Source organism: Lemur catta, chromosome 2 (genome assembly GCF_020740605.2).
Source record: "Lemur catta isolate mLemCat1 chromosome 2, mLemCat1.pri, whole genome shotgun sequence".
Classification (NCBI taxonomy): Eukaryota; Metazoa; Chordata; class Mammalia; order Primates; family Lemuridae; genus Lemur; species Lemur catta.
This window is the reverse complement of record NC_059129.1, coordinates 2060459-2084008: the sequence shown is the minus strand read 5'-3', so window position 1 is coordinate 2084008 and position 23550 is coordinate 2060459. Positions and strand designations below refer to the sequence as shown.

General features: G+C 57.4%; 2 protein-coding genes across 2 annotated transcripts; both read right to left on the bottom strand.

The window, feature by feature from the left end:
• LOC123631373 (serine protease 30-like) lies at positions 1 to 1797 on the bottom strand. Its single transcript, XM_045540940.1, has 4 exons — positions 1718 to 1797; positions 1354 to 1625; positions 658 to 818; positions 1 to 466 (listed from the first exon to the last, which is right to left on the bottom strand). The coding sequence occupies exons 1-4, from the start codon at positions 1795 to 1797 to the stop codon at positions 65 to 67; spliced, it is 915 nt and encodes a 304-aa protein (XP_045396896.1). The 3' UTR covers positions 1 to 64.
• Positions 1798 to 11905: 10108 nt separating this feature from the next.
• PRSS22 (serine protease 22) lies at positions 11906 to 16070 on the bottom strand. The gene is made up of 6 exons (XM_045541227.1): positions 15795 to 16070; positions 15199 to 15225; positions 14654 to 14825; positions 14177 to 14454; positions 12836 to 12993; positions 11906 to 12323 (listed from the first exon to the last, which is right to left on the bottom strand). The coding sequence occupies exons 1-6, from the start codon at positions 15877 to 15879 to the stop codon at positions 12114 to 12116; spliced, it is 930 nt and encodes a 309-aa protein (XP_045397183.1). The 5' UTR covers positions 15880 to 16070; the 3' UTR covers positions 11906 to 12113.
• Positions 16071 to 23550: the final 7480 nt, after the last annotated feature.

Below are 23550 nucleotides of genomic sequence, written 5' to 3'. Positions count from 1 at the left end.
TAAAATACATAACTTGCATTTTTTATTAGCAGATTCAACAAACCCCACCAGAAGAGGGCCTGGCTCACAGGGCCCCAAGCGAGGGGAAGGCCCACAGCACAGGCAGCAGCGCCCGGCAGGCCCCAGGGGCGCCTAGGGCAGACCCTGAGGAGCCTGGGCGGGACAAGGGGCCACCTGGGTGGGACCCTGGGGCACCTGGGGGGAACTTAGAGGCACTTGACGGGGACCCCGGGGCACCTGGGCGAGACTCAGAGGTGCTTGACAGGGGCCCAGGGGTGCCTGGGTGGGACTCGGAGGCGCCTGATTGATACTCGGACAGCGTTTTCTGAATCCAGTCTGTGTAGGCTGACACTCGGGTGTAGACGCCAGGCCGGTAGGCCCAAATACAGCCAAACCCCCAGCTCACAATCCCGACCTGGATCCACGTGTTGTTGACGGCACAGACCAGCGGCCCCCCGGAGTCACCCTGGGGGAGAGTTGAGGAAGACACCTGTGTCCCACTCACCTGGGAGCATGCCCTGCTGAGGCCACGGGGACTGGGCAAGGACTCTGTCCCTTCTGGAGCCCCTGGCGTGTGGGATGTGGAGACAGAGCCCAGGACAGTGTGCACCTGGAGAGCCCACAGATCGGGACAGGGTGCCCAGAAGCTGCTGTCACCTTGCAGGACTCTTTCTTGCCCTCGACAAAGCCAGCACACAGCATGTCGTCCTTGATGAGGCGCAGCCCCACCAGGTTGGACTCTCCGAGATGGTACAACAGCTCGCACATGTTCGAGTCCAACAGGGGCACAGCCACTTCCTCAAGGACACTTGACAGGGCTGAACGAGACAGAGGGCCCAGCCTGAGTCCACCTCGAGTCTCGTCCCTATCAGGTGAGCCCCCCCTTCCCATACCTGTGAGCACGGTGGCCTGGACCTCCACCTCGTCCCCGCCCCTCCCAATACCCCAAGCCAAGAGATGGGGGCTCAGGGAGCGGGGTCGAGCCCAGACCCTGCACCTGGGAACCTGTGACCCTGGTTCATCTCGTGATCTCTCAGCCTCAGCTGATGCATCCAACAATGGGCAGAATCGTGGACCCCGGCACAAGATCTCCCAGATCCAACATGGGTTGTCACGATGGCCAAGGGGAGTCCCACAATTTGGACAGCAAGGTCCCTGGCCCCAAGTGCTCCCAGCTTCAGGGGTGGGGCGGGTTGGGGTGGGGAGAGAAGAGGAACGTGCAGACCTTGGTGGACAGCACCCGGGCAGGGCACAGGCAGGTGGGGCTCCCAGGACAGAGGGCCTCAGCATGTGCCCTGGGGCCAGTCCTCCTTGGCCAGGAGTAGGGCCTGGCTGAGTACTCGTGCCCCTTACCTCTCTGAAGGATGGAGCCCCAGCCTGTTACCCAGCACAGGGTCCCAACAGTGAAGGAGTCGTGGGGTGTTGGGAGGCAGATGGGGGTGAAGTCGGAGGGCTGCACGGGGGAGGCCAGCTGGAGCAGGGCAATGTCTCCACTGGACAGCTTGTGTTTGTGGTACAAGGGGTGGACGAGGAGCCTCTCCACGGGCACCATGGAAGTGTGAGGCTCCAAAGCGGACACTGTCAGTCCTCCGATTTTAACGCTGTAGGCCCTGGGGTCCACAGACCTAGGAGGGGACAGAGACACGGCCGGCTGAGGGCAGTGCTGACGGAGGGGAGGTGGGGAGCACCCAGCTCCCTCTGGCCCAGCCCCACTCACTTGAGGAAGCAGTGGGCAGCCGTGAGCACCCAGCTGGGGTGGATGAGGGTGCCCCCACACATGTGCCCCGACTCGGCCATCCATACGCCAACCTGCCATGGCCACCGTCCTGCTGGTGTGTCTTGGCCTCGCACAGTCCTCCCGACATCCAGGGAATGGCCGCACTCTGTGGAGGACCCGGCAGGTGAGGGGCTTCTGCTCTCTTCCCTCTCAGAAAGCCGCTCCCTCCAGTCCCAGCCATCAGACCCGCCCCAGGCTCTCACTCTGTACCCTCCACTCTTTGCCGGGCTGTGCAAGGCTGGCCCTTACCTGTGGGCAGCACATCCCCGCGGGCCCCTGGAAAACAAGAGAGCAGAGGGGGAGCACACGGCCGGCCTCGGCGGGGGAGGCAGGGGCGGAGGGACACCCCTCACCTGGCAGCAGCTGCAGCAGCAGAAGCAGCAGAGAGCCTGCCCGCGGCCCCATGGCTCTCCTTCCGTGCGGATGCTGCTCTGGGGTCAGAGTCCTCGGATGGCCATCAAGGGAGGGGTTGGCAGGTCATTAATAGTGGCAATCACGCTGGAGCCCGCTGTGCCTGGCAGAACCCACCCTCTTCTCAGACGCCGCTCGGGCTCCTGTCCTGCGTATTCCGGGGGATGGATTGGAGGAGGCTGGGGTGCCGCGGCCCCCTCAGGCCAGTCCCTCCGAGGACCCAGAGGTCAGAGGAGCTGGCCAGTCCCCCCACTGGGCTGAGGTGTGGAAGCCTCGCCCGTCCTACAGGCAGGCAGGAGGCCACCACCACTTCACCCACTTTGCCTGGGAGAGTTGGACTCTGCTCCTGGTTAAAGGGGGGTCCAACCCTCCTCTTGTCCCCATCCCGTGCCAGGAGATGTGATGTCTCCACACAGACCAGCCAGCGACTGACCGACCGACGAGGCCACCTCTGCCTTCTCAGCGGAGCCAACTGCAGCCCCCGGAGAGCCCGTCCCTCGGCCAAGCCTATCTGCCCCGCAGGAGCCCAAGGGACCCCTGTTTGTTGCTATGGGAACAAACGCAGCCAGGGCGCAGCCTCCAGGCCAGGAAGGGTCAACTCGGAATACACCTTTTCCAGGGATGATTTCGTCCTACCGCCGCCCAAAACCTGCGGCCCCAGTCCAGGGACAGGGGGCGGCCGGGGCAGGTGCGCTGGGCAGCCAAGCCCCGAGGCGGGGGGACACCGCCAGGCGCCTGCGCTCTGAGGTCGCCCTGGCCCGGTGAGCCCACAGTCGTTGAAGCCACCGCCCCCCCAGTCGTGGCTTCTCAGCCCCAAACCCACCCATGCTGCCTCGGCGCAGAGGCGCTCACGTGGCCTCGCCGCAAACCTCATTCCGGCTGTGCCGGCGACTCCGCCGACAGGGGGCGCTGCGGGGGGGGGGGGCGCCTTCCTGTCCGTTTTCAGCAGTTTTCCGGGGGGGAGGGGCTTTCAATGGACTTCCGGCGGCTTCCGGAGGGTCTGCGGGGGGCTTCCTGCGTGTGCCCGTGGGGTTCCCCGGGCGTCTCCCGGCCGCGTCTGCTCCTTGGCCTCCGGCGTCGTCTGGGAAGGGGGGGGGTCCCCCTCGGGAGCCAAAGATGGGACAGTCTGAGCATCCATGGGGACAATAACTTCCAGTGGCTGAAATACATCAAATAAAGATAAATCCATGTGTTCATGATGATACCGCAAAAAAGACCTCATCCCTCATTTTTGGAGCGTGCTAAGGAAATAACTCATTATTTTGACAGTAATTAAATAGATGTTGAAGCTAAGCTTGTCTTTATGGAAGAATGCCAGATACCAAAGGAAGCAGGAACATCGCCATGTTGCAATCTGGTGAATGAACTGAGGAAGCGATGATTTTTAACAACAGTGCCCACCACCCAGAGACAAGCAACCATTAGGTACCCCCTGATAGAAGACTATTCTGGAAAAATCAAACCTGAATTTGCTCAAGACTCTAGATGTAATTACAGACTTACAGGAAACCTGCATGCAGACCAACGAGTTAGAGACGTCAGGGGGATACAGTCAGGAAATCCATATGGTGAGAATAAGGGACAAATGACCAGAGTTACTCAAAAAGTGGCAAGAAAAAAAGATACGGGGAGAGAACCTCTAAAATAAAAGAAACTTCAGAGATAGAGCAGTCAACTGCAATAAGTAAACTTTATTTTGTAAAGGATGGTTGTGACAGACTGTAGAGTGGAGCAGAAAGACTGTTGGGTAACTTCAGTGGGGTTACCTAGCGCGTACTCCTGCAGGTTTCCCGATTCTGTGGAGGACCCTGCCTTTGAGCTGTTTAAGACTCTGTGAATTTTAGATAGGTGATAGGAATGCAAATTATTCTTGTCTATAGAATTGCGAATGATTTTTGCCTTTAGAAGTTTAATGGATTTTCCTCCTCCACAGTGGAACAAGCTGGTTTTTCATCCATTAAGCAAATTAATTTCAACATTCCTGATGGCCTGTATATGTATCTACTCTGAATTCTCTTTTGAACTACTTGTAACATCTTATTGGCTCTGTCATTCATTGAGTTAAATAAAAACATTGAGACATGTTCAGTTTATATTTGTATGAGTCATGATTTTATATTTTTAAAAATTATCCATTAACAATTTATATCCTGATTCAAACACACACACATTGGAACCCATAAAATGATCTGGGAATGTCAAATGTGAACACTAATTATATTTGATGCTATTAATGAATTGTTAGTTTTGTTTAGTGTAATAATGATACTGTAGGCCTTTTTAATGCATGTGTGTGTGTGGTTTTTTTTGTTTGTTTGTTTTTTGAGACAGGGCCTTGCTCTGTTGCCCAGGCTAGATTGCAGTGGTGTCATCATAGCTCACTGCAACCTCAAGCTCCTGGGCTCAAGGGATCCTTCCACCTCAGCCCCCCAAGTAGCTGGAGCTACAAGAACACACCACCACACCCAGCTAATTTTTAAAAAATTTTTATGTAGAGACAGGATCTTGCTATGTTGCTCAGACTGGTCTTGAACTCCTGTAATGCCCTTATCTTTTAGAGACACATACAGGGGAGAAAATCTGTAATTGATCTCAAAAATCCAGAGTGAAAATAGCCAGTCTCTGAGTCACCCAGTTATAATGAAATATAAATTAATACACATGATGCTGCCAGGCATTCGTTTTGTAACTGGAAGTGAGGTAAGTGAGGTCAAGTTTATGATGATGCTTCCTCTAGGTTTACAAGCAGGAGACTGTGTCACTGGAGAAGGGTGTTCATTATCTGGAATCACATGAGCGGCCCCTCTTAGTTGCTAATGAGCAGCATTTGTCTAGGGTGAAGATATGATGGGACCTTTTATCTATGGACTGTTAAAGCCTGAGGTGACCTTCTGAAGAACCCCTCGGTATGCAAATATGAGTGATGACATATGTAAATTTGCATAGGGCAAAGGAGCAAGCCTAAAAGGCACTCTGTCATTAAGCCTTTATGGGGTCCCCAGTCAAATGACCACAGCTTCCTGGTTTGTGGATTAAACCCAGTATCTTTTGGCTACGCACCATGATACACAACCTAGGCAACAAAAAATGCCAACACAGGTGTATATCCACAGCGTTTCCTAGAGCCCATATAGTCACAGAACAGGAAATTTGGAAGATGTAACTCATACATGGTGTTAGTGGGGGAAAATCCAAACTCTGTAAAATAATTTAAAGAGGTTTATTCTGAGCCAATATGAGTGACCATGGTCCAGAGATCCATAAACCCAAGAAGCCTTGAGTAAGTGATCCCCAGGAAGTCTGGTTACAGCCTGGTTTTATACATTTTCAGAGACAGGAATTGAAGGTAAAATCATAAATCAATACATGGAAGGTATACATTCGTTTGGCCCAAAGAGGCAGGACATCTCAAAGTAAGGGCATAATGGGACATAATGTGAGTGTGACCTTGAGGGCCTGTGAGTATGACATTGAAGACCGCCAACCCCAGATTCCACGTGAGTAAGAGAGCAGGGCAGGCTGGCCATGAGCCAGATGAGCAAGGGTGTTACCAGTGCACTGTGGGAGGGTCTGTCAGACTGTGGGGACCAGTGACCATCAGTGTCACCATTGGATGTTGACCAAAGCAATGGAACTGAATTGAAGGAATGATGGAATTTTCCAGTTCTCATAGGACTCGTTCCTTTGGACTGAGTAGACCTCCAGGATTCTTGAATACTTCATGGATGAAGTGGGAAGATCTCAAGACAGAAATGATCTCTACTAAGGAGAGAATATGGTAACTGAGAATTAACTAGAAAGGCAAAAGAGCTATGTCCACATTGTCCACCAAACTCATGAAATAGATCATATTTATTACCATTAACTTGTGAAATATTTACTAAGTAACATCCACTATTCTGCCAGGCCCTTTTTCTGGACACTGAAGCCACCTTTTATAAAATTAATAAAAGGCCATTAGGTGGGAACAGTGGCAGGGGCCTGAACTCTGCAAAGCTATAGACATAGTGTGCGTTTGTGTGTGTGTGTGTGTGTGTGTGTGTGTCCCCAGCCATTGTCCCCAGCTGGCTTTCCTATAATTGCTCACTACTCAGGAGTCACAGAGCTGATGAGCATGAAGATTCTTAGCTTTCTTCATTGCCCCCACAGATAACATCACCCTGGTGAAACCTAAGGTTGGTCTTTGAGATACCTTCCAGGCCCTGCATTCTCATGGACCAACTGACCCAACAAGACCAGTGATCCAACAGGTCAGACCAGGAACTGACTCAACATAAGAAGACAATTTCTGCTTCCTTGTCCTATGAGTTCATCCCCAGCGAATCACCAGACCCAACTGCCTAGCCCTTTGCCTGTCAAACCGTCTTTGAAAACCCTTTCTCTCAAATTCTCGGGGAGATGGATTTGAGAAATCCCTCCCGTTTCCTCGCATGCTGCCTGTGACAGTAAACTCTTTCTCCACTGTGACTCCCGCTGTCTCAGTGCACTGGCTTCGTCTCTAGCGGCGGGCAATGTGCCTGGCTGGGCTGCACCCACACTGACTGTACCAAGGTGAATACAATAAAAGTCTGGCCCTGATAAACTCAGAATGTTTCTCGGGAAAGATGGTCAAGTACACAGAGAGTAACAACAGAATATGACAAATTCAGGGACGTGTGTGTTTGGTACAGGGCAACAAACAAATAAATAAGAAAATACATAGTATGTGAAATAGTAACAAAGGTCCCGTGGAAAGGAAAAGCAGGAAAAGAAGCCATTTAGGGGGAGAGAGGGAACAATGCTATTGTAAACAGGATGGTGACATGGTGACGTTTGGGCAGAGATCTGTAGGAAGTGAAGGACCAGCCAGGAGTCATCTGGAGGAAGAGGAAACTGCAAGTGCAAGGGCCCTGGGGCAGGGGCACGCCTGCTGTGCTCCAGAAAACTAGGAAGCCACTGTGGCTGCAGAACAGTGACTGGGGATGGGGGGGAGGGATGCCAGAAAGCTGATGTCATTTCCTCTGAGTAAAATGAGGAGCCGTCAGAGGGTGTTGAGAGGAAGAGTGACTTAGGTTTTAGGACCACTCTGGCTGCTGTGCCGAGAAGAGACCAGTGGGGACGACAGCATGTGGTGTCAGCAGATACGGTTGGGGGCTATTACGGAAAGCCAGATCAGGAGCAGGTGTGTGTTTGAAGGCAGGTTTAGGAAGGCGTAGTTTACGCGCAGGAAAATCCGCCATTTTCAGTGTCTAGTCCTCTGAGTTCTGATGAACTTATGCAGCTGTGTAGCCCCCGGCACCGCCATCAAGACGTAGCTCTGGCTCCTTCACCACCAAAGTCCCCCAGTGCTCCTTTGTGGTCCGTGCTTCCCCGTCCTAGCCTGGTTGCCACGCATGTGCTCTCTGTCCCTGCGGTTTTGCCTTTTCCAGAATGTCCTACAAATGCCATTGCACAGTATGTCGCCTTTGGAGTTCGGCATCTTTCACGCAGCATGACATGTGAGAGTCACCATGTGGCGTGTACTCTGCTCCTTTCTGCTGCGAGGCAGACTTCCACGGAACAGCTGCGGCGCGGTCCGCCCACCCGCTCAACAGCTGAAGGCGCTGAGTGGTCTCCAGCTTCTGCTGATCATGAAGAAAGCTGCTATGACTATTTGCATACAGGTTTCTGTGTTTGTGTTTTTCCTTCTCTTGGACACCTCCTAGGAGTAGCATTGTGTCTGTTAAACTTTACCAGAAGTGACCAGCCAGTTTCAGCCAGTTTTCCGAAGGAGCTCCGCATTCCCACCGGCAACATGCAAGGGTCCCGGTTGCTCTGCATGCTCCCAGCACGTAACGTCACTGTGCTCCGAGTCTGTCAAACGGAGCAGTCGGAAGGATGCACCCTTGCCTTTTGCTGAGATGGGACTTGGTGCCAGTGGAGCACCGACTTGGGTGGCAACGTGAGGATTCACTGGGGTCGTGTTAAGGTTGAGATGTCTGTGCCAGATTCACGTGGAGACGTTGAGTAGCTAGGTGGACGTGCAGGGAGAGCTTTCTGGCTCGAGTCACCCGGCTAGTGATGGTATATGAAGCGTGAAACCAAGCGGTACCACCTAGAGAGTGAGTAGAAGTCCCTGAAGCCCAGGGACTGGCCTGGGGCCGTCCTCATTTGCAGGTTGGGAAGCTGAGAAAGAACAAGCGAAATTGATTTTGTTCCGCGAAAGTGATTGCTCCCCCTCAGTGTAGATTGAGACAACTGTGCCCTTGAAAACTGTTGTATGCCTTGGTTGCCTGTCACACGGGTTTGCAGATGCTCACGGGAAATCAGTCCTTAGGCCCATTGAATGGACATCTCCATGAGTGACTTTGTGGTACTGTGAATACAACCGCCTGGACACAGGTGACAGAGTGTGAGTAGAGCTGGGAAAAGCCATTCTTTCCACCATGATGTGGGTCCTCATACTGCCCAGCCAGGCCTGCAAGGGGTGGTCCAGGGAGCCTGGGGAGACGGTGCCTCAGTGTGCGTGTTGGTGGGCTGTAAGAACACCGCCACCCGGTGCAGCAGTGAGACTCCCTCACCTGCCTTCCTGGGCAGCAACACTAACTGGGACACTTCCAACAGGAAAGGGAGAGAAAAGGGAGAGAAAGAGAAAGGGAAGACGTGGGGTTTTTTGGGTTTTGGTGTTTTGGTTTTTTTTTCTTTTTCTTTTTTTTTTTTTTTTTTGACAAGGTCTTGCTGTGTTGCCCAGGTTGGAGTGCAGTGGTGCAATTATAGCTCATTGCAGTCATAAACTCCTGAGCTCGAGTGATCCTCCCACCTCAGCCTCCCAAGTGGCTGGGACTATAGGTACGCAACACCACAGTGGGCTAGTTTTTTGTTGTTGTTTGTTTGTTTGTTTTGTAGAGACAAGGTGTCACTATGTTGCCCAGGCTGGTCTCGAGCTCCTGGGCCCAAGCGATCCTCCCACCTCCGCCTCCCAAAGTGCTGGGATTACAGACGTGAGCCAACTGGCCCAGCCAACACTTGTTCTTGAATAGATGTGATATAAAAACCTGGGCATAACTGAAACTAACTGGGGAACACTTTGAGGGTCCAAAATTCTTGTGGACGGACGGGTGGGAATTCAAGGCCTTCCTAATCTGGGTAATTTATATGTGATTCAGTTGTGCTGATGAAATCTGACATACTGGGTCCATGATAACAAAAAAAGTTTTCTGCAAATCTAAAAATAAGAAAATAGAGGGTTTGAAGCAGGTATAAGTTAGGAATGCATTTAGCTGCAAGTAAAAGAAAATCCAACCATGAGTGGCTTAAAGCAAGCAAGAAGCCTGGAAAGAGACAGGGTGTCTCAGAGGGGGGCAGCATCTCGGTCATGTCGTCCCACCCATAGCTGCCGAGTCTTGGTTGACTGTCCTTAGCAGGTCGAGTTGTAGCCTTATGGTCACAAGATGGCTGCCAAAGTGTGGGCATTGCATCTGCATCCAAGACTAGAAGGAGTAGGTGAGAAAGGATGATGCCAGCTGAGTAAGTCCTTTTTATCAGGAAAAAAAGAAAGTCTTCGTAACTCATTGGCCAACACTTAGTCCCACAGGTATGTGTGACCGTGAGGGAGACTGGGAGTGAGCACGTAGCTTCCAGCCTTGGAGGTGGAAGACACAAGGGAGAGGAGGTGAAATGGATGTTGGCTTAGCCAACCAAAGGAGCCTGCCACCAAGGGAAGTCCTGCAGTTAAAGGTGTGTTTTCAAACACTTGTTCTGGATGCAGAGTAAAGGGAAGTTGGGAGGTCCCAGGTACCAACGGGGTGAAAGTCCCCTAGAGGGTTAGTGACCTGAGGATGGAGCTTGGAAGGAGTGTGTGAAGGAGGCGAAGCCAGACCACACAGCCTGCAGCCAAGGCAGTTCTTTCCGCAAGGACATTTGTCACTAGGGCCAGATGGTCCCACCCTGCCCTTGGGGCAGTAGGGAGAGCTCTGCAAAGGGCTTTCCTGTGCAGAAGGTTGAAGACAGTCAGAGACGCCTGCCCAGGAGTGAGGTGTGGGATGCCCTCTCTCGGGGACAGCCTGGAAGCCCAGGGGTGTCTGTCTGCAGCCCCTAGAGGCAGGTGACAGTGGGACCAAAGTAGTGAGGCCTCTCCACCTGGAGTGGTCCATATTTGGGGCCTATTCCTGGGCCAGGCTCCAGCCAAGGAGAAGGGGGCTACTGTGTGTCCAGTGAGGCTTGAGCACGTGGACTGACCGTGATTCTGAGCAGGGTGCACACACCACGCACCTGCAGAACCCCCCAAGGGAAGGCTCCCGACTGGCTCAACCCTGCAGGGCCTGGGGGGCGACTATGCTGTCAGCTCCTGGACCCCCACCCTGACTGGGAGAGGGATCATCGGAAGTCCTGTTGCACTGGAGAGCCAGGGCCCGCTCCCCACGTCACACCCCAGCCTGACCCTCGGGCCCCTGGGATCCCATAGAACCAGCAAGGAGGGCCCAGAGGCTACCTGGAGGTGACCTCCCAACTCAGAGAAATCCCCGCCCTTGTCTGAGCGTCCCACCATTATGGGGTGATTCTCTGCCCCCAGCAGAAATTTCTAGGCATTGCTTTCTCAGGGCTTCCGTAAGGATCACATTTAAGGGAGTTGATGGAGGGGCGGGGTAGAGAGACAGGCCTGAGAGCGGAGGGTCAGAGAGCAAGAGTGAGAAGGAAGAGACACAGCAGGACAGAAGAGGGACAGGAGAGGAGAGGGAGATGGGGGTGGGGGGTCTGGGGGCAAAGCGAGGGGGAGGGCTGGGGTGAGAGGAGAGACGGAAGGGAGAGACCCCATGACAGAGGAGAGAGATAGAAACGAGGAAGAGAAACGCGGGGAGGGGGCACTCAGGGACAGAAAGGGGGGGAAGGGAGGAGGAGAGAGGCCAAGGACAGAGGGAGAAACTGAGGTAGAGAGTGGGGCCAGCAAATGAGGGCTAGTGAGGGAAGGGAGCTGAAGGAAGGCGGGGTGTATGGCGAGCCAGAGAGTAGAAATACAGGTCAAAGGGGGGACCAGGTCGCAGAGGGAGGGACCATGGGGACGCCCCAGTCACCCCAGCATGCCCCAGGCTGGTTCTCTGGCAGGCAGAGGCCAGTTTTTGTTGTTTATTTGTTTGTTTTTTAACAAAAACAACCCTGCAGCATTTACAGTGATCTAATAACATAAAGGTAATCAAAACAGGGTGAGGAAATATTTGAGAACTGCACTCCCAACAAAGGACATGCACACAGAAACCCGTGTGGCCTTTTCAAAACTCCCACTCCCTTGACCCTTTCTAGCTGGGGACATTTTGTGGCAAAGGACTATCTCTTTGTTCAACGTGATCAGACCTGGTTGTTTTCTTGGCTTTGCTTTGGAGGAATCTCTTCTGCACCAGCTACTAAGCGGTTCACACACTCACCAAAACCAGCTGCAAATCCACTGGCTACAGGGACGGTGGGCTGGGTCGGCCCCCAGGCCCTGGGGAGGCGGATGGGCTGGGTCCTGGAGCCAGAGCCCGGCTGCAGGTGAGTGGCTGTGGGCTGCGGAGTGTCAGCCCAGGTTGTAGCCACAGGAAGCCAGACAGACCCCCAGCTTGGACCAGTGCCCCCCACCCCTGGAAACCGTGAGAGCCCAGAGCCCTGTGGTCTCTTTGTCCTGCTCCTTCCTCCGCAGGGGCACGTAGAGGATCAGCAGTGAATCAGCCCCCGGGGGTGAGGAGCAGTGGTCAATTGTGGGAGACATGGGCAAAACCAGGAACCGGAGAATAAATAATTTATTGACATTGGAAGAATAAATAAGATATGTGGGCAGGGTTACAAACAACTGTACAAATCATTAACATAATATATACACAAAGGTGCTTCGGCCCGCGGGCGGGGCCTGCTGCCCCCAGACGCGCGCCTCGAGGGGGACCCCGGGGTGGACGCTCGTTTGGAGCAGAGGCCGCGCACTCGGCGTCCCGCGGGCCTAGTGGGGCGCGGCGGCCCCGGGGCTCCCCTGCGCGCGCCCGCGGAGCTGCACGCCCTGCGCGACCCTCTCCACCCAGGCGCGGTGCGCGGAGACGCTGGTGTAGACGCCGGGCCGGTTGCGCTCCGCGCAGCCCTCGCCCCAGCTGATGACGCCGGCCAGCAGCCAGGCGCCGTCCACCTGGCACATCAGGGGGCCTCCGGAGTCGCCCTGCGGGAGAAGAGGGGGGGACGTTAGGGACCCCGGGGCAGGGGTGGGCAGAGCCCAGGACCCACGCCAGGTCGGCGGGAAGGACGCGCCCTCCAGACCCGCTTCCAGCGCACTTCGTGCCGCCTTGTGCCCTTATTGCGATCTCTGTTCTGCAGAAAGAAGCGCTTCGGAGGCGCGATTACGACCGGCCTCTAGTGGTCCAGCCCGGTGCTGACCGTCACACCCTTCCGCCACCCTCCACCACGGTCGCCGGAGCTGCAGACCATGGCGGGGACAGCGCCGGCTCCTGCGATGAGGCAGCCGGGTGCTCAGTGTACACCTGGCGTCTGCGCAGATCAGAGAACGGCTGGGCCAGGCTGAGGCTGGCGGTAGGGACTGGGGGACTGTGGGCCCAGCATAGTCCAGGGAGGGGCCCAGGGAAAGGTGACGGAGCCCGGCGGGGACAGGGCTGATGCTGGCTCTTTCTCCAGGCCCTGAGCCAGTGTGGGAGGGAAGCGGGGTGGGGTGCTCACCAGGCAGGCATCTCGCTGCCCCTCCAGGTAGCCGGCGCACAGCATGTCCTCGGTGATGGCTCCCTGGCCGGCACCCCGCCAGTACAGCCGGCTGCAGGTGTCCCAGTCGATGATGGGAACCTTCAGCTTCTGCAGGGTCTGAGGGTGGTGCAGGGGCACTGGGCACAAGGAGGACAGAGTCAGGCTCGGGGTCTCCCCTCCTAGTCCTCCTCAGGGCACTGTGTCCCTTCCCACTGGCAGCGTTTCTCGAAGGCTAACGGAGCAGCTCTGTCCAGCCTCTCCCAAGCTGCTTTCAGAAAACCGGATTCAGGTCTGCACCTCTGGCCCCACTGAACGAGAACCTGGACGTGGAGCCTGAGACCTGCCTCTGTAACAAGCTCTCCGGTGCCCCAGATGGTTCAGAGCCCTGGTCCTGGCTTTCTGTGTCTCAGGGGCTGCATCGTCACCCAGCACGGGGACTGCCACAGAACAAGTGTTCAGGAAGTGTCCATTTGACGTTGGATATTGCGGGACCCCCCCACGCCCTCCTGGGGTTGGCCTGTGGACCTCTCCAGGTCACAACCAGCTCTCGCAGAAGCCCCTGGGGAGGCTGCAACCTCAGAGGCAGGGGGACCCTCACGTACCCCACCTGCTGTCATTTCTCTTAATTCTTCTGGAATCTGGTTAAAATCCCATTTTTCTTACACTTTGTCCTTACTTAGTCTCCGTCTGTCTCTCTCGAAATCTGTCTCTCCCAGGTCTCCACTGCATCTCTTTCATCCCGTCTCTGCCTGTATGTTTTCTTTCCTTGGCCCCGTCCCCATCCATCATGCATCTGTCTTTCTACCTGTCACCTGACTTTCTCTTGCTGCTTCGTTGCCTCTTGATTTATTCAATCTGGTTTGTGTTTCTAGATGATGTTTTCCAAACCTGCAGACTGGTTCGGAAATTATATTTTACCATCACGGAGACTGGATTTCCTCCTGGGAGTTTTGCCTGCAATTGTGGCATGCTGCCACCAGGGGTCCCCATCCCCACCCTGCTCAGGCTCTTCACATTGACCCGCGTTCAGCTCTTGCCCCGCACACCTCTCGCCCTTCCTGTATCAACGAATAGCTTCGTCCGTCTGCCTGCTGCTGCCTCGAAACACAAAGATACCTTTGAACAAGAAATGACCCAAGATCGTCCACTTAGGTCTCTGTGACTTCACATCTCCAGGTCACAGCCCATCTTCTCTTCTGTCTCTGTCATGCTGTGCCTCTGACCTCTACCCCTTGCTGCTCATGGCACCTGTGTCTCTGAGTGCCTGCCACCCTCGGTCCCCATCTGTCCCCAACCACCTGGGAGGGGAAGAAGCCGCACCTCCATCCCGGACACTCCCCCAGCCCACAATCCAGCAGTCGGTGTCTGCAGGGAGGTGGACAGAGGGGTCCGGCAGGCAGATGGGCAGGATGCGCTCAGAGAACCGGATGGGGTGCTCCAGGCGCACCAGGGCGATGTCAGCACGGGCACCCTCCTTCCAGGAGTACACGGGGTGGGGCAGCACCCAGGCGATGCCCACCTTCTGGGACCGAGGGCCAGGGCGCCCCAGCTGCCAGGCCCCCAGCAGCACCGAGAACAGGGACGGCTTGTCCAGATTCCTGGAAGGGAAGGGGTGGGGTCAGCCAGGAGGGCTCTGGGAGGAAGTGTCTGGGGCAACAGCAAAGTTAGGGAGGCCCTGAAGGCAAGAGAGTCTCTACGGAGGGGCACCAAGGCTGGGCAGAGGCATGGAAGTGGGGGCTGCGTGGGGAGGACACCTGGGTCCCGGAAGGCCACACGGACAGGCCTGGCTGTGCATACCCCTTGAAACAGTGGGCAGCTGTGGCCACCCAGCGGCTGCTGAGCAGGGAGCCCGCGCAGTGGTGGGTCCCGTTCTTCTGGATGCTCACGACCCACGGCCACTCGGCATCGGCGCTGTCCTGGCCGCCCACTACCCGGTCCAGCCGCTGGGGCTTCCCGCAGGCTGGGGGTGCTGGCGGGGTAGGGCCAAGATTCTGTCACCTCCAGCTCCCGGCATCCCCAGCCACAGGCTGGGCTCAAGCCACACCACATCCCACCACATCCTGGCGTCTCTCCCTCCCCCACCAGCTCATCCTCCTCTGTGCTGTCCTTCCGTGGGCCCTTCAGTCCCACTCTGTGACCTCTGGTCTGTCCCCTCCCCCAGGCCACTTCCACTCTGCCCACCTGCCTGGCACCTCCAGGCCCATCCTCCTCTTCCTGCCTCCCCTCCACTCCAGCGCCCCTCTCACCCCAGGCCCCTTGGACCTGTCCCCACAGACAGACAGGAGGGCCTGCCCTGCCCCCTCCGGCTTTCCTTCCCGTCCCCAAGGGCAGCTCTCACTCACCGGGTATCTTGGCCGCTTTCAGGGTGGCTGAGGGTGAGAGAAGGGAGGGTCAGGCCGGCGGGGAGAGGAGCCCCCCCCCGCCCAGGGCCCCTCCAGGCCTGGCAGCTGCCGCCCTGCCCTCTGCCGGCCCCTGCCCAGCCTGAGTGGGGCTCCGTCCCGCCAGCCGGGAGGAGGGATTGGACAGGGGACGGGATGAGGGACAGGCTCCTCCCAGGGAGATGGGGCGCAGGCTCGGGAAGCACAGACCCCAGCCCATTTGGGGCCTGGACGCTGCTGCCGCCCAGAGCCCTCCCCGTGGCCTCCTGCCCCAGAAACAAAACCTGCTGCCTCACAGGTGAGCCAGGAGGCGCGGCGGGAGCTGGACGGACAGGGTGGGAGAGGAGGCACCCGGCGACCACGGCCCTACTGTGTGCTGGGCGCACACCGTATCCTTCCACTCGACCCTCAGCTCTAGAGGAAACCGGGCTCCGCGGGGCGAGTAGCCGGCCGGAGAGAACCAAACGCAGGGGAGAGACGGCTCCGGGCCGGCGGAAGGGAAGAGTCTGAGCGGAGGAGGTGGCCGCCTGCGGGGGAGGGAGGGGCAGCCTGGGACTCACCTGTGGAAGCCGCCAGCAGCAGCAGGGAGGTCACGATCCGGAGTCGGGCCCCACCCAGGGCTGGGGGGGGTCTGGAAACCACCATGGCCGATGGAGGGGGAGCCCAGCAGGCGGCAGGCTCGAGGGACCCGCGGGCTGCGCAGGTTGGGACAGGCGTGGCGGGTGGCCTGAGTGTGTAGGGTTCCCTGTGGGTCGCCTCAGGTTTTATCCGGGGAGGCGGAATGCCGTCAGACCAGTCTCCCCAGCAGCTCAGTCTCGGCCACCCAGGCTGGGGGTGACGGGGCGGGTGGGGCTGTGGGGAGGAAATGAGCCGCTAGGGGACAGGGGGCTCGGGCTGAGGGTGGGCTCAGGCCCAGGCTCGCGGCCGTGGGTCCAGGAGGTGGCCTCTGGAGGGGCAGGTGAGGGGACCCGGGCCCAGTGGTCCCTGGCAAAGACTGCCCAGGTTGCGGAGAAGGTCCCCATAGCACTGGAAGGAAGAGGGTCGGGGAGGCTGAGGGCTTTGGTACTGGGTGTTGGGGGTGCCCCAGGGCCTTGGGGTCTGAGGGCTGGCAAGGGGGCTTGTAACGGCTCCCACCTCCAGGGACCTGGGTCCTGTGACTCAGCCTGGAGACCTGGCCCCACCTGGGGCCCTGGAATCCCGTTAACCCACTTCCCGGAAAGCTGTGAATCAGGCCCGAGTGGCCTCCATCCCTGGAGCCGCCATCCCTGGGGCTGCCCTCCAGTTGTCCCTGTGGGTGGGGCTCAGCCCTGTCACTGCGCTCACCTCTCACCTGGACTCCCGGGAAGGGGAGGAGCCTGCGGGCACCTGGGCTGGCCTGTGGCTACCTCTGCCAGGAACCCCCAGGGTTCAAAGCCGCTGGGCTGGGGGGGCCGGGCCGAGGGTGGAGGAGGAGCTGGGCCTGGGGGCGGACTCGGCGCTGACTCAGCCCTGCCTGCACCCTGTGGGGGCCACACTTGCCAGCCCCTCTGAGCAGGAGCAGGCTTCCTCCAGACAGGCGGCGACTTGAGGTCCATTCTCTCATCCAAGCAGCACACCCGGGGGGTGGGGGGGGCTGGCTATGGCTGGAGGGGTGACTCAAACAACCATCCTCGAATTTCCTTATTACTCCCAGCCTGCAGAGGGGGAAACTGAGGCAGCTCAGGGAGGCTAAGTGACTTGCCCAAGGTCCCCCAACCGGTCAGTGAGTGGTGAAACGCAGATCTGAACCCCAATTCTGCAGACAGGTGTGGGACTAGACGCAGGGGAGCTCCGGCCGGGGGTGGATCATTTTGCACAGGGTCCCCAGTGCTGGGGTGGGAGCTTTGGGGAACCTGACCCCAATCGTGGGGGGGTCAGCAAAGGCTGCCCAGGAAAGGGGCCTTTGACTCAAGGCCCTGGAGAAGAGCAAGGTTGGCCCCGCAGAGGCATGGTGACTGGGAGGGTGACATCGTTCCAGACAGAGGGGAAATGGGTGCAGAGGCTCGGAGGGGAGGGACCGGTGAGCCCGACGTCCTGGAGACTGCAGGTCAGAGCCCTCTGGCAGAGCTCCGCAGCTCTGCTCAGGACAGTCTGTCCTCAGTGCCATCCAGGCCCTGCCCGGGTGAACCCCATGTCGCCACCTCTGCTGTCTGTCAGGGGTTAGGGTGGCCGCAGGACTGTTGCTGCGAAGGTCAAAGGCAGCTGGGGTCTACTGCTGGCAAGGCTGCCCCTCCCTGCAGCGGAGCACCCAGGGCCAGGCTGAGCCAGGGGCTGCAGGAGCCCCGGGTGACGCACTGGTCTCCCTCCCAGGACTCTGAGGGGTTGGGGCACTGCAGGAAAACGCCCGCACACAGTGGCCAGGCGAGGGGTAGCATCCCTGGGCCTCCTCACCTGGTCTGTCCTGGGGCCCCTGTGCCCGCGGCTGGCCCTGCACCCCCTGCTCCCCAACCCACTCCCTTCTGGAACTGAGGTGGTTGGCCTCCCCAGCTCACTTGACATTTATTGGGCACCTGCTGAATACCAGGCCCTGTGCCAGGCACCAGGACACACAGAGATGAACAAGACAGGCCCTGCGTTCAGAGGCTCATGTCTTCCTGGGGGTGGGGGCAGGTGACTGGGGGATGAGAGTGGGGCCTCGTGGAGGGGCACAGAGGCTGTGACACGGCCCCTGGAGGGCCCCCATGAAGCTGGGCGCTGTGCTGTGGCTCCCCAAGCAGAGGGACAGGGTGCAGAGGGGAGGCTCCCCGTGGATCCTCAGGGTGGTGTTTGGTGCCTGCTGCACATCGGGTCTCAATGGATGTTTGTTGAATGAATAAATGAGTGTGGAAGAGGTGAGTCTGGAGGTGGCTGGGGACTGATGGTTCCAGTCTCCTCCCTCCCCAGTTTCCTCTCCGTTCCAGCTTGCTCTGCCTAAAACCTGGCTTACTGCCCTGGGGACCCACGGGGCATGTGCCCTGCCCGAGATGCTGCCATCCTCGGGCCGGGGTGGCCAGGAAGAGGGCCCCAAGGAGAAGGGCCCCAGAGGGCCAGAGGAAGTCCTGTGGAGCCAGGTGAAGACTTCCTGGCACGTGTCCCCAATTCCCAGGGTGCGGCGAGCAGTCTCTGAAGGGCCGGGGGGCGGAGACCCTGCCCGATTCAACATTGATTCAGCAAAATGTTTATTGAGTGCCTACCCCGCACCAGACCCACACCAGGCGTCCCGCTGGGCATCGCTGCTGCCCACGCCTGCCGCCTGCGCCAGCCTGGTCTCAGGGCCACTGGGCGACCTGCACTGAGGCAGTGGTGACTTGCGTGCTAGCAGCAGCCGGAGCTGGCAACGCTTAAGCCAAAGAAGCGACTCCCCCGCAGGAGCATTTCAGATGTGGGCCCAGGCGTCAGGAGATACTTTGTCCACAGGAGTCTACTAAGCGCCTGCTACTACGGGACTGTGCTACGCCCCTGGTGTAGTCAAGGAAATAAGACACTCTCCCTGCGTAGTTAACTCAGTCAACAAGCACTCGTTTACTGGGCAGCAGCTGTGCGTCAGGCACCGTCCTACGAGCTGGGGATACGGCAGCAAACACGACCACTGCAGACCGGCCCTCGTGGGGAAACAGAGTCCAAGAGATAAGTGACTCAGTCTCATAGCTGGCAACATCAGTGGGGAACACGGCAGCAGGCACCGCGTGTGGGGAGGGGCGGGCTGCAAGGCAAGGAGCCCGGGCAGGTCTCTAGCGAGCGGCAGCCGTGGGGGAGAACATTCCAGCCCTGGAGCAGCCGAGGACTGGGGGCCGCGGTGGGCAGCAGGGGCAGGGTGGCAGCGGAAGTCACGTCAGCAGCCTTTGCTCTGTGAGACCCGGGCCCCGGTGGCTCTGACCACCGTCGTCGCAGGATCCCGCCGCTCACCCCGCTGGGACCTGGCCATGGGGAGGCTAGGGAGGAAGAAGGGGGTACCCGCAGGCCTAGGAGAGAGTCGATGGGGCGGTGAGAGGACAGATTCTAGAGCTTTCCCTAAGGCCAAGGGGACAGGACCTGAGGGGCCGGAGCAGACCCGGAGTCGAGTGCGGAGCCCGGAGGCTGCTGAGACGGCCCGTGGGTTCGCAGACCTGCAGTGCTGTGTTTCGCATTTGGAAACACTGAATTTCCAATGCTGCTGCTGTGAACACGGATACACACGAATCCGCGTGAACCCTGCTGACACGGACACACGTACAACACGCGAACGTTCACGGCGGCGTCATTCACGACACACAAAAGCAGAGTGTGTCCACGACCGTGTGTCTGTGGACAGACAAATGCAGGAACCAGATGTGCTCTGGCCACACAGCGGAATATTATTTAGCCGTAAAAAGGGACAAAGCACCCACACAGGCCACAAGGTGGATGAGCTTGAAGACATGAGGCTCAGGGAGAGAAGCCGACGACAAAGGATGGAGACTGTCAGGATCTGCTCAGGTGAGGCCCGGAACCGTCGGGGGCGCAGGGAAGGGAAGGGCGGGGTGAGCAGGGAGCGAGCAGCTGACAGGGACAGTTTCAGTTTGGGAGGACGGAAGCGTCTGGAGATGGACGGAGGTGATGGTTACACAACAAAATGAAGGTATTGGAAAACGGCTAATGTGGTAAATCTTATGTGTATTTTACTACAACTACAAAAAATAAAATCTGGATTCCCACCTTTTCATCAAAAATTGGAATCTTCATGGATTGCAGCAGCCCCCTCCCCGCCTGTGACCCTGGCCACTGCACCAGGTCCACCCTGGGTCCTGGGGCATTTGGGTTCTCAACCCTGCTCTTAGAGGGCACAGCTGGGGACAGAGCAGAACTCAATGTCCTCCTGGGGCGACTCAGGTTAAGCTCGAGCGGGCAGAGCACTGCTGAGCAGACGACAGCTCCTCTCCAGCCCCGGCCTCGGCTGGTTCAGCTGTGACAGGGACCGGTCAGCACTGGCCAGAGCCGTCGGGACCACACGAGAAAGGGCAGCTCAGGTGAGACGGGCTGGTGGCCCCGCAGAGCGGAGTGGGGCGGAGCAGCGGGACAGGCAGGGCTTTCCGGGGCACTAATGGTGGCAGGAGCCGGGCCTCTTGGCCCAGGGGCACTGGAGGCTGAGATGACGCTGGCGTTGCGCCACCTTCCCACGGACGTCCTTCCTCCCATCTAACCTCACTTCTGAGCTGTCCTTGGAACCTGTTTCCCTGGTAACCTGCCTGTCACTCAGGGCTTCGCTGCCCTTGGAGGCGCCTCTGGAAATGTCCTTGGACTGTCCACTCTGAGTGCCAGAACCTCGCAGCCCCTCCCGCTCCCTCGGATTGCTGGAAAAACTCCTATGGCCCCCACACCGCAAGGACATCCCCCCATGTCTGGTTAATTCAGTTGATCACAGGTGAGCCTGGAGCCCCTGGGCTTTGCCTGCTCGTCTACCTTAAAATTCCCTCGGTTAAAGGGCAGCGTCGCAGCTGCCTCCGCCAGCGCCCGGGAGCTGGTAGTTAGGGCCAGGCGTGGTGGTGTGCACCTGTAACCCCAGCTACTCGGGCGCTTTGGGGGCTGAGGCCGGAGGATTTCTTGAGCCCAGGAGTTAGAGACCAGCCTGGGCAACATAACAAGACCTCTGTCTCTGTAACAACAAAAACAAGAGCTGATGGTTACATTTTCAAAAATTTTGCAAATTGCAAGCAGCTGATATCATGTATCTTGAAATCAGTCATGTGTGGTGGGACAGTGCGTACCATAGAAATCAACAAATGCTACAAAATCGGTCTCCCCCACCCAAGGTGCCCACTGTTCCACACAGACGGCAAACGCCTGTGACAGGGTCAGCACTCTGGGCCCAGACTCCCACGCAGTCAGGGATTCTTCCCTCCCTCCTACTCTTGCTGCAACTCGAAGCCCCAGTGCTAAGAACTCGGTCTGGAAGGAGTTTGCAAACTCCGCCACCCGGAGGCAGAGAGGGAGGGCTCTAGGATGGGAAGCACAGGGATGGAGCCAGGGGAGGTCGCACAGAGGAAGTGGCGAGCAGGTAAGCTGACTCGCTGGGTGCCTGTCACCAGGCCGGGCAGCTCCTCACACTCTCGGTGACTCACAGTGACTCAGAGGAGAGGGGGCAGGACCTCAGAGTCCTGAGATCAGAGGTCACAGCCTGGGGCTGACCACCTGCTTCAGGGCGTTGAGCATCATGGGAGAGGAAGCGGCCGACCACACAGGGATTGGCCAGGGGGTCCCAGGGTGAGCTGTGCAGAGCTGGGATCTGCAGTCCCTCCTTCAGGGGAACCTGCTGAGCTGTGACCTGGCCCCTGGGGTGCCCTGGGCAGCTGTGTCATGCCTGCCGGGAGAGGAAGCGTGGAGAAACCAGCTCTGGCCACCCCCACGGGGTGGGGAGCCACCTCCAACCATGTTCCTCCCCACTCACCCCTCCAGGGAAATGAGTGACTCTGCTAATTACTGCTAATGAGAGGCTGCAGGTAAGTCAGAGCATGGAGGGTTTCCCCAGCCAGGAGGACAGGCAGCTCCGGGGTGGAGAGGCCCAGGTGCCAGGGGGACAGGTGGCATTGGCCCACCCCTGTACCAGGTGGCGTGAAGCCCCACATGCAGTCACAGCTCACAGCTGGGCCTTCAGGCCATGATCTGGGCACTGGGACTTGGACTTTGATCAGGCCCCTCAAACCAGGGAATGGGGAGAGTCCATCAAGTTCGACCCTCCCCCAGGCCAACCCCCACAGAAAATGGCACCACCACTCACCCGGGTGCTCTAGCCGTAAGCCCGGGTGTTACTGAAAGCTTGGTACTCGTCCCCAAGGCCGAATCAATGAGAACGAAGAATGAGGTCAAGTGGTTTGACGAAAGAGGAAAGAGAAATTTATTAATCTGTTGGCAAATGAGCAGGGCAGACTAGCATCTCAAAGACCTTTCCTGCCTTTAAACACAAAACCAGGGCTTTGTAAAAGAGGGGTTTCAATGGTTGGGCTCAGGTCTGCGTGACCCGTGTCACATGTCTCTGCTTCGGGCTGTTGTTGCTTAACTGTGATTGGTGGTTTCAGTCTTGGGTTACTGTGGCCTTATCTCCAGAGAGGACGATCTTGGGACCTTTGTTGGGACAATTCTGTCGAGCCATCTCCTGTGGTTTAAGATAATCGAGAACAAACAGCAAAGAACATTTTTCTGCTCCTTTGATGACTGGCCTTGGGCAGGAATGCAAGTTTTAATTCCCAAAGGGGGGGCACTAAAAAGACAACTCATGAAAGACTTCATGGCCCTTTTTCAGACCTTTACCTCTGTCACAAAGGCGGCAACCTCGCTTCTCCCCTGACCCGTCCCCATCTCCTGGCGAGTGGCGGCATTTCTGCCCTAGCACCAGCTGGGGTCCAGGTGCTCCTCTGCGTGTGCACAGGGCCCCGTCACTTTCCCCGACGCTGCAACAGCCCTGACAGGTCCCCTGGGTCCCTCCAGTCTCTTCCCCCCAGAGCAATCAGAGGTGCTTAGCACAATTTAGATTACATCCCGGCACTTCCCAGTTCAGAACCGTCCAACGGGGCCAGCCGCAGTTAGAAGGAGATCCTCTAATCCTCATCTCCTCCCTGGCAGCCCCGCCCCATCCACCCCTGCTGGCGCTCTGCCTTCCCATCCCCTCCCCAGCTCACACCTGTCCAGCCTCCCCGGCCCTCTGCTTCCTCTAAGGCCCCGTCCACCTAAGGGCCTTTGCACGTGCTGTGCTGTCTATCTGGAAGGCCTCCGGGTGGTGCATTCAGAGTTGGCACCTTCTGTTCAGGCCTTAGGTTAAGTGACACTTTCCCTGTTATTTTTTTGTACCCACCCCTGTAGGGAAAAGTGAGGAAGTGAGATTCCTGGCTACACTTACAACAGGGTCCACCAGGGCTTATCTGATCCTGGGGCAGGGAGGGAAACGTGCCTTGTTTGTCTCTAAGCTGGCAACTCTACACCTCCATAGACATAGGAGTTAGTTGGCAGAAAACTGACAGTAATGCAAATAATTCCTGTTCATAGAAATGCAAATTGTGTCCCTTGGTGGGGATGGACAGTTTTGACAGTTTTGCATCTGCTGGCAAAAGCATTTCGGTATTATTAGTACTTACCTGGCAGTAAGTGTGTGGTGTTTCGAGTCCTCTCTTGAACAAAGTTGCAGTATTTTAACTGGTTCCCTCACTAATTGGTAAGTTAAATAAAACCTCTGAGATGATCTTAGGAAAGTCATAGTTTTACCTTTTTGTGAAAATTATCCTTTAACGGCAGCCTGTTCATTTCTCTCATTTTTTTTTTTTTTTTGAGACAGAATCTGGCTCTGTTGCCTGGGCTTGAGTTCCGTGGCAT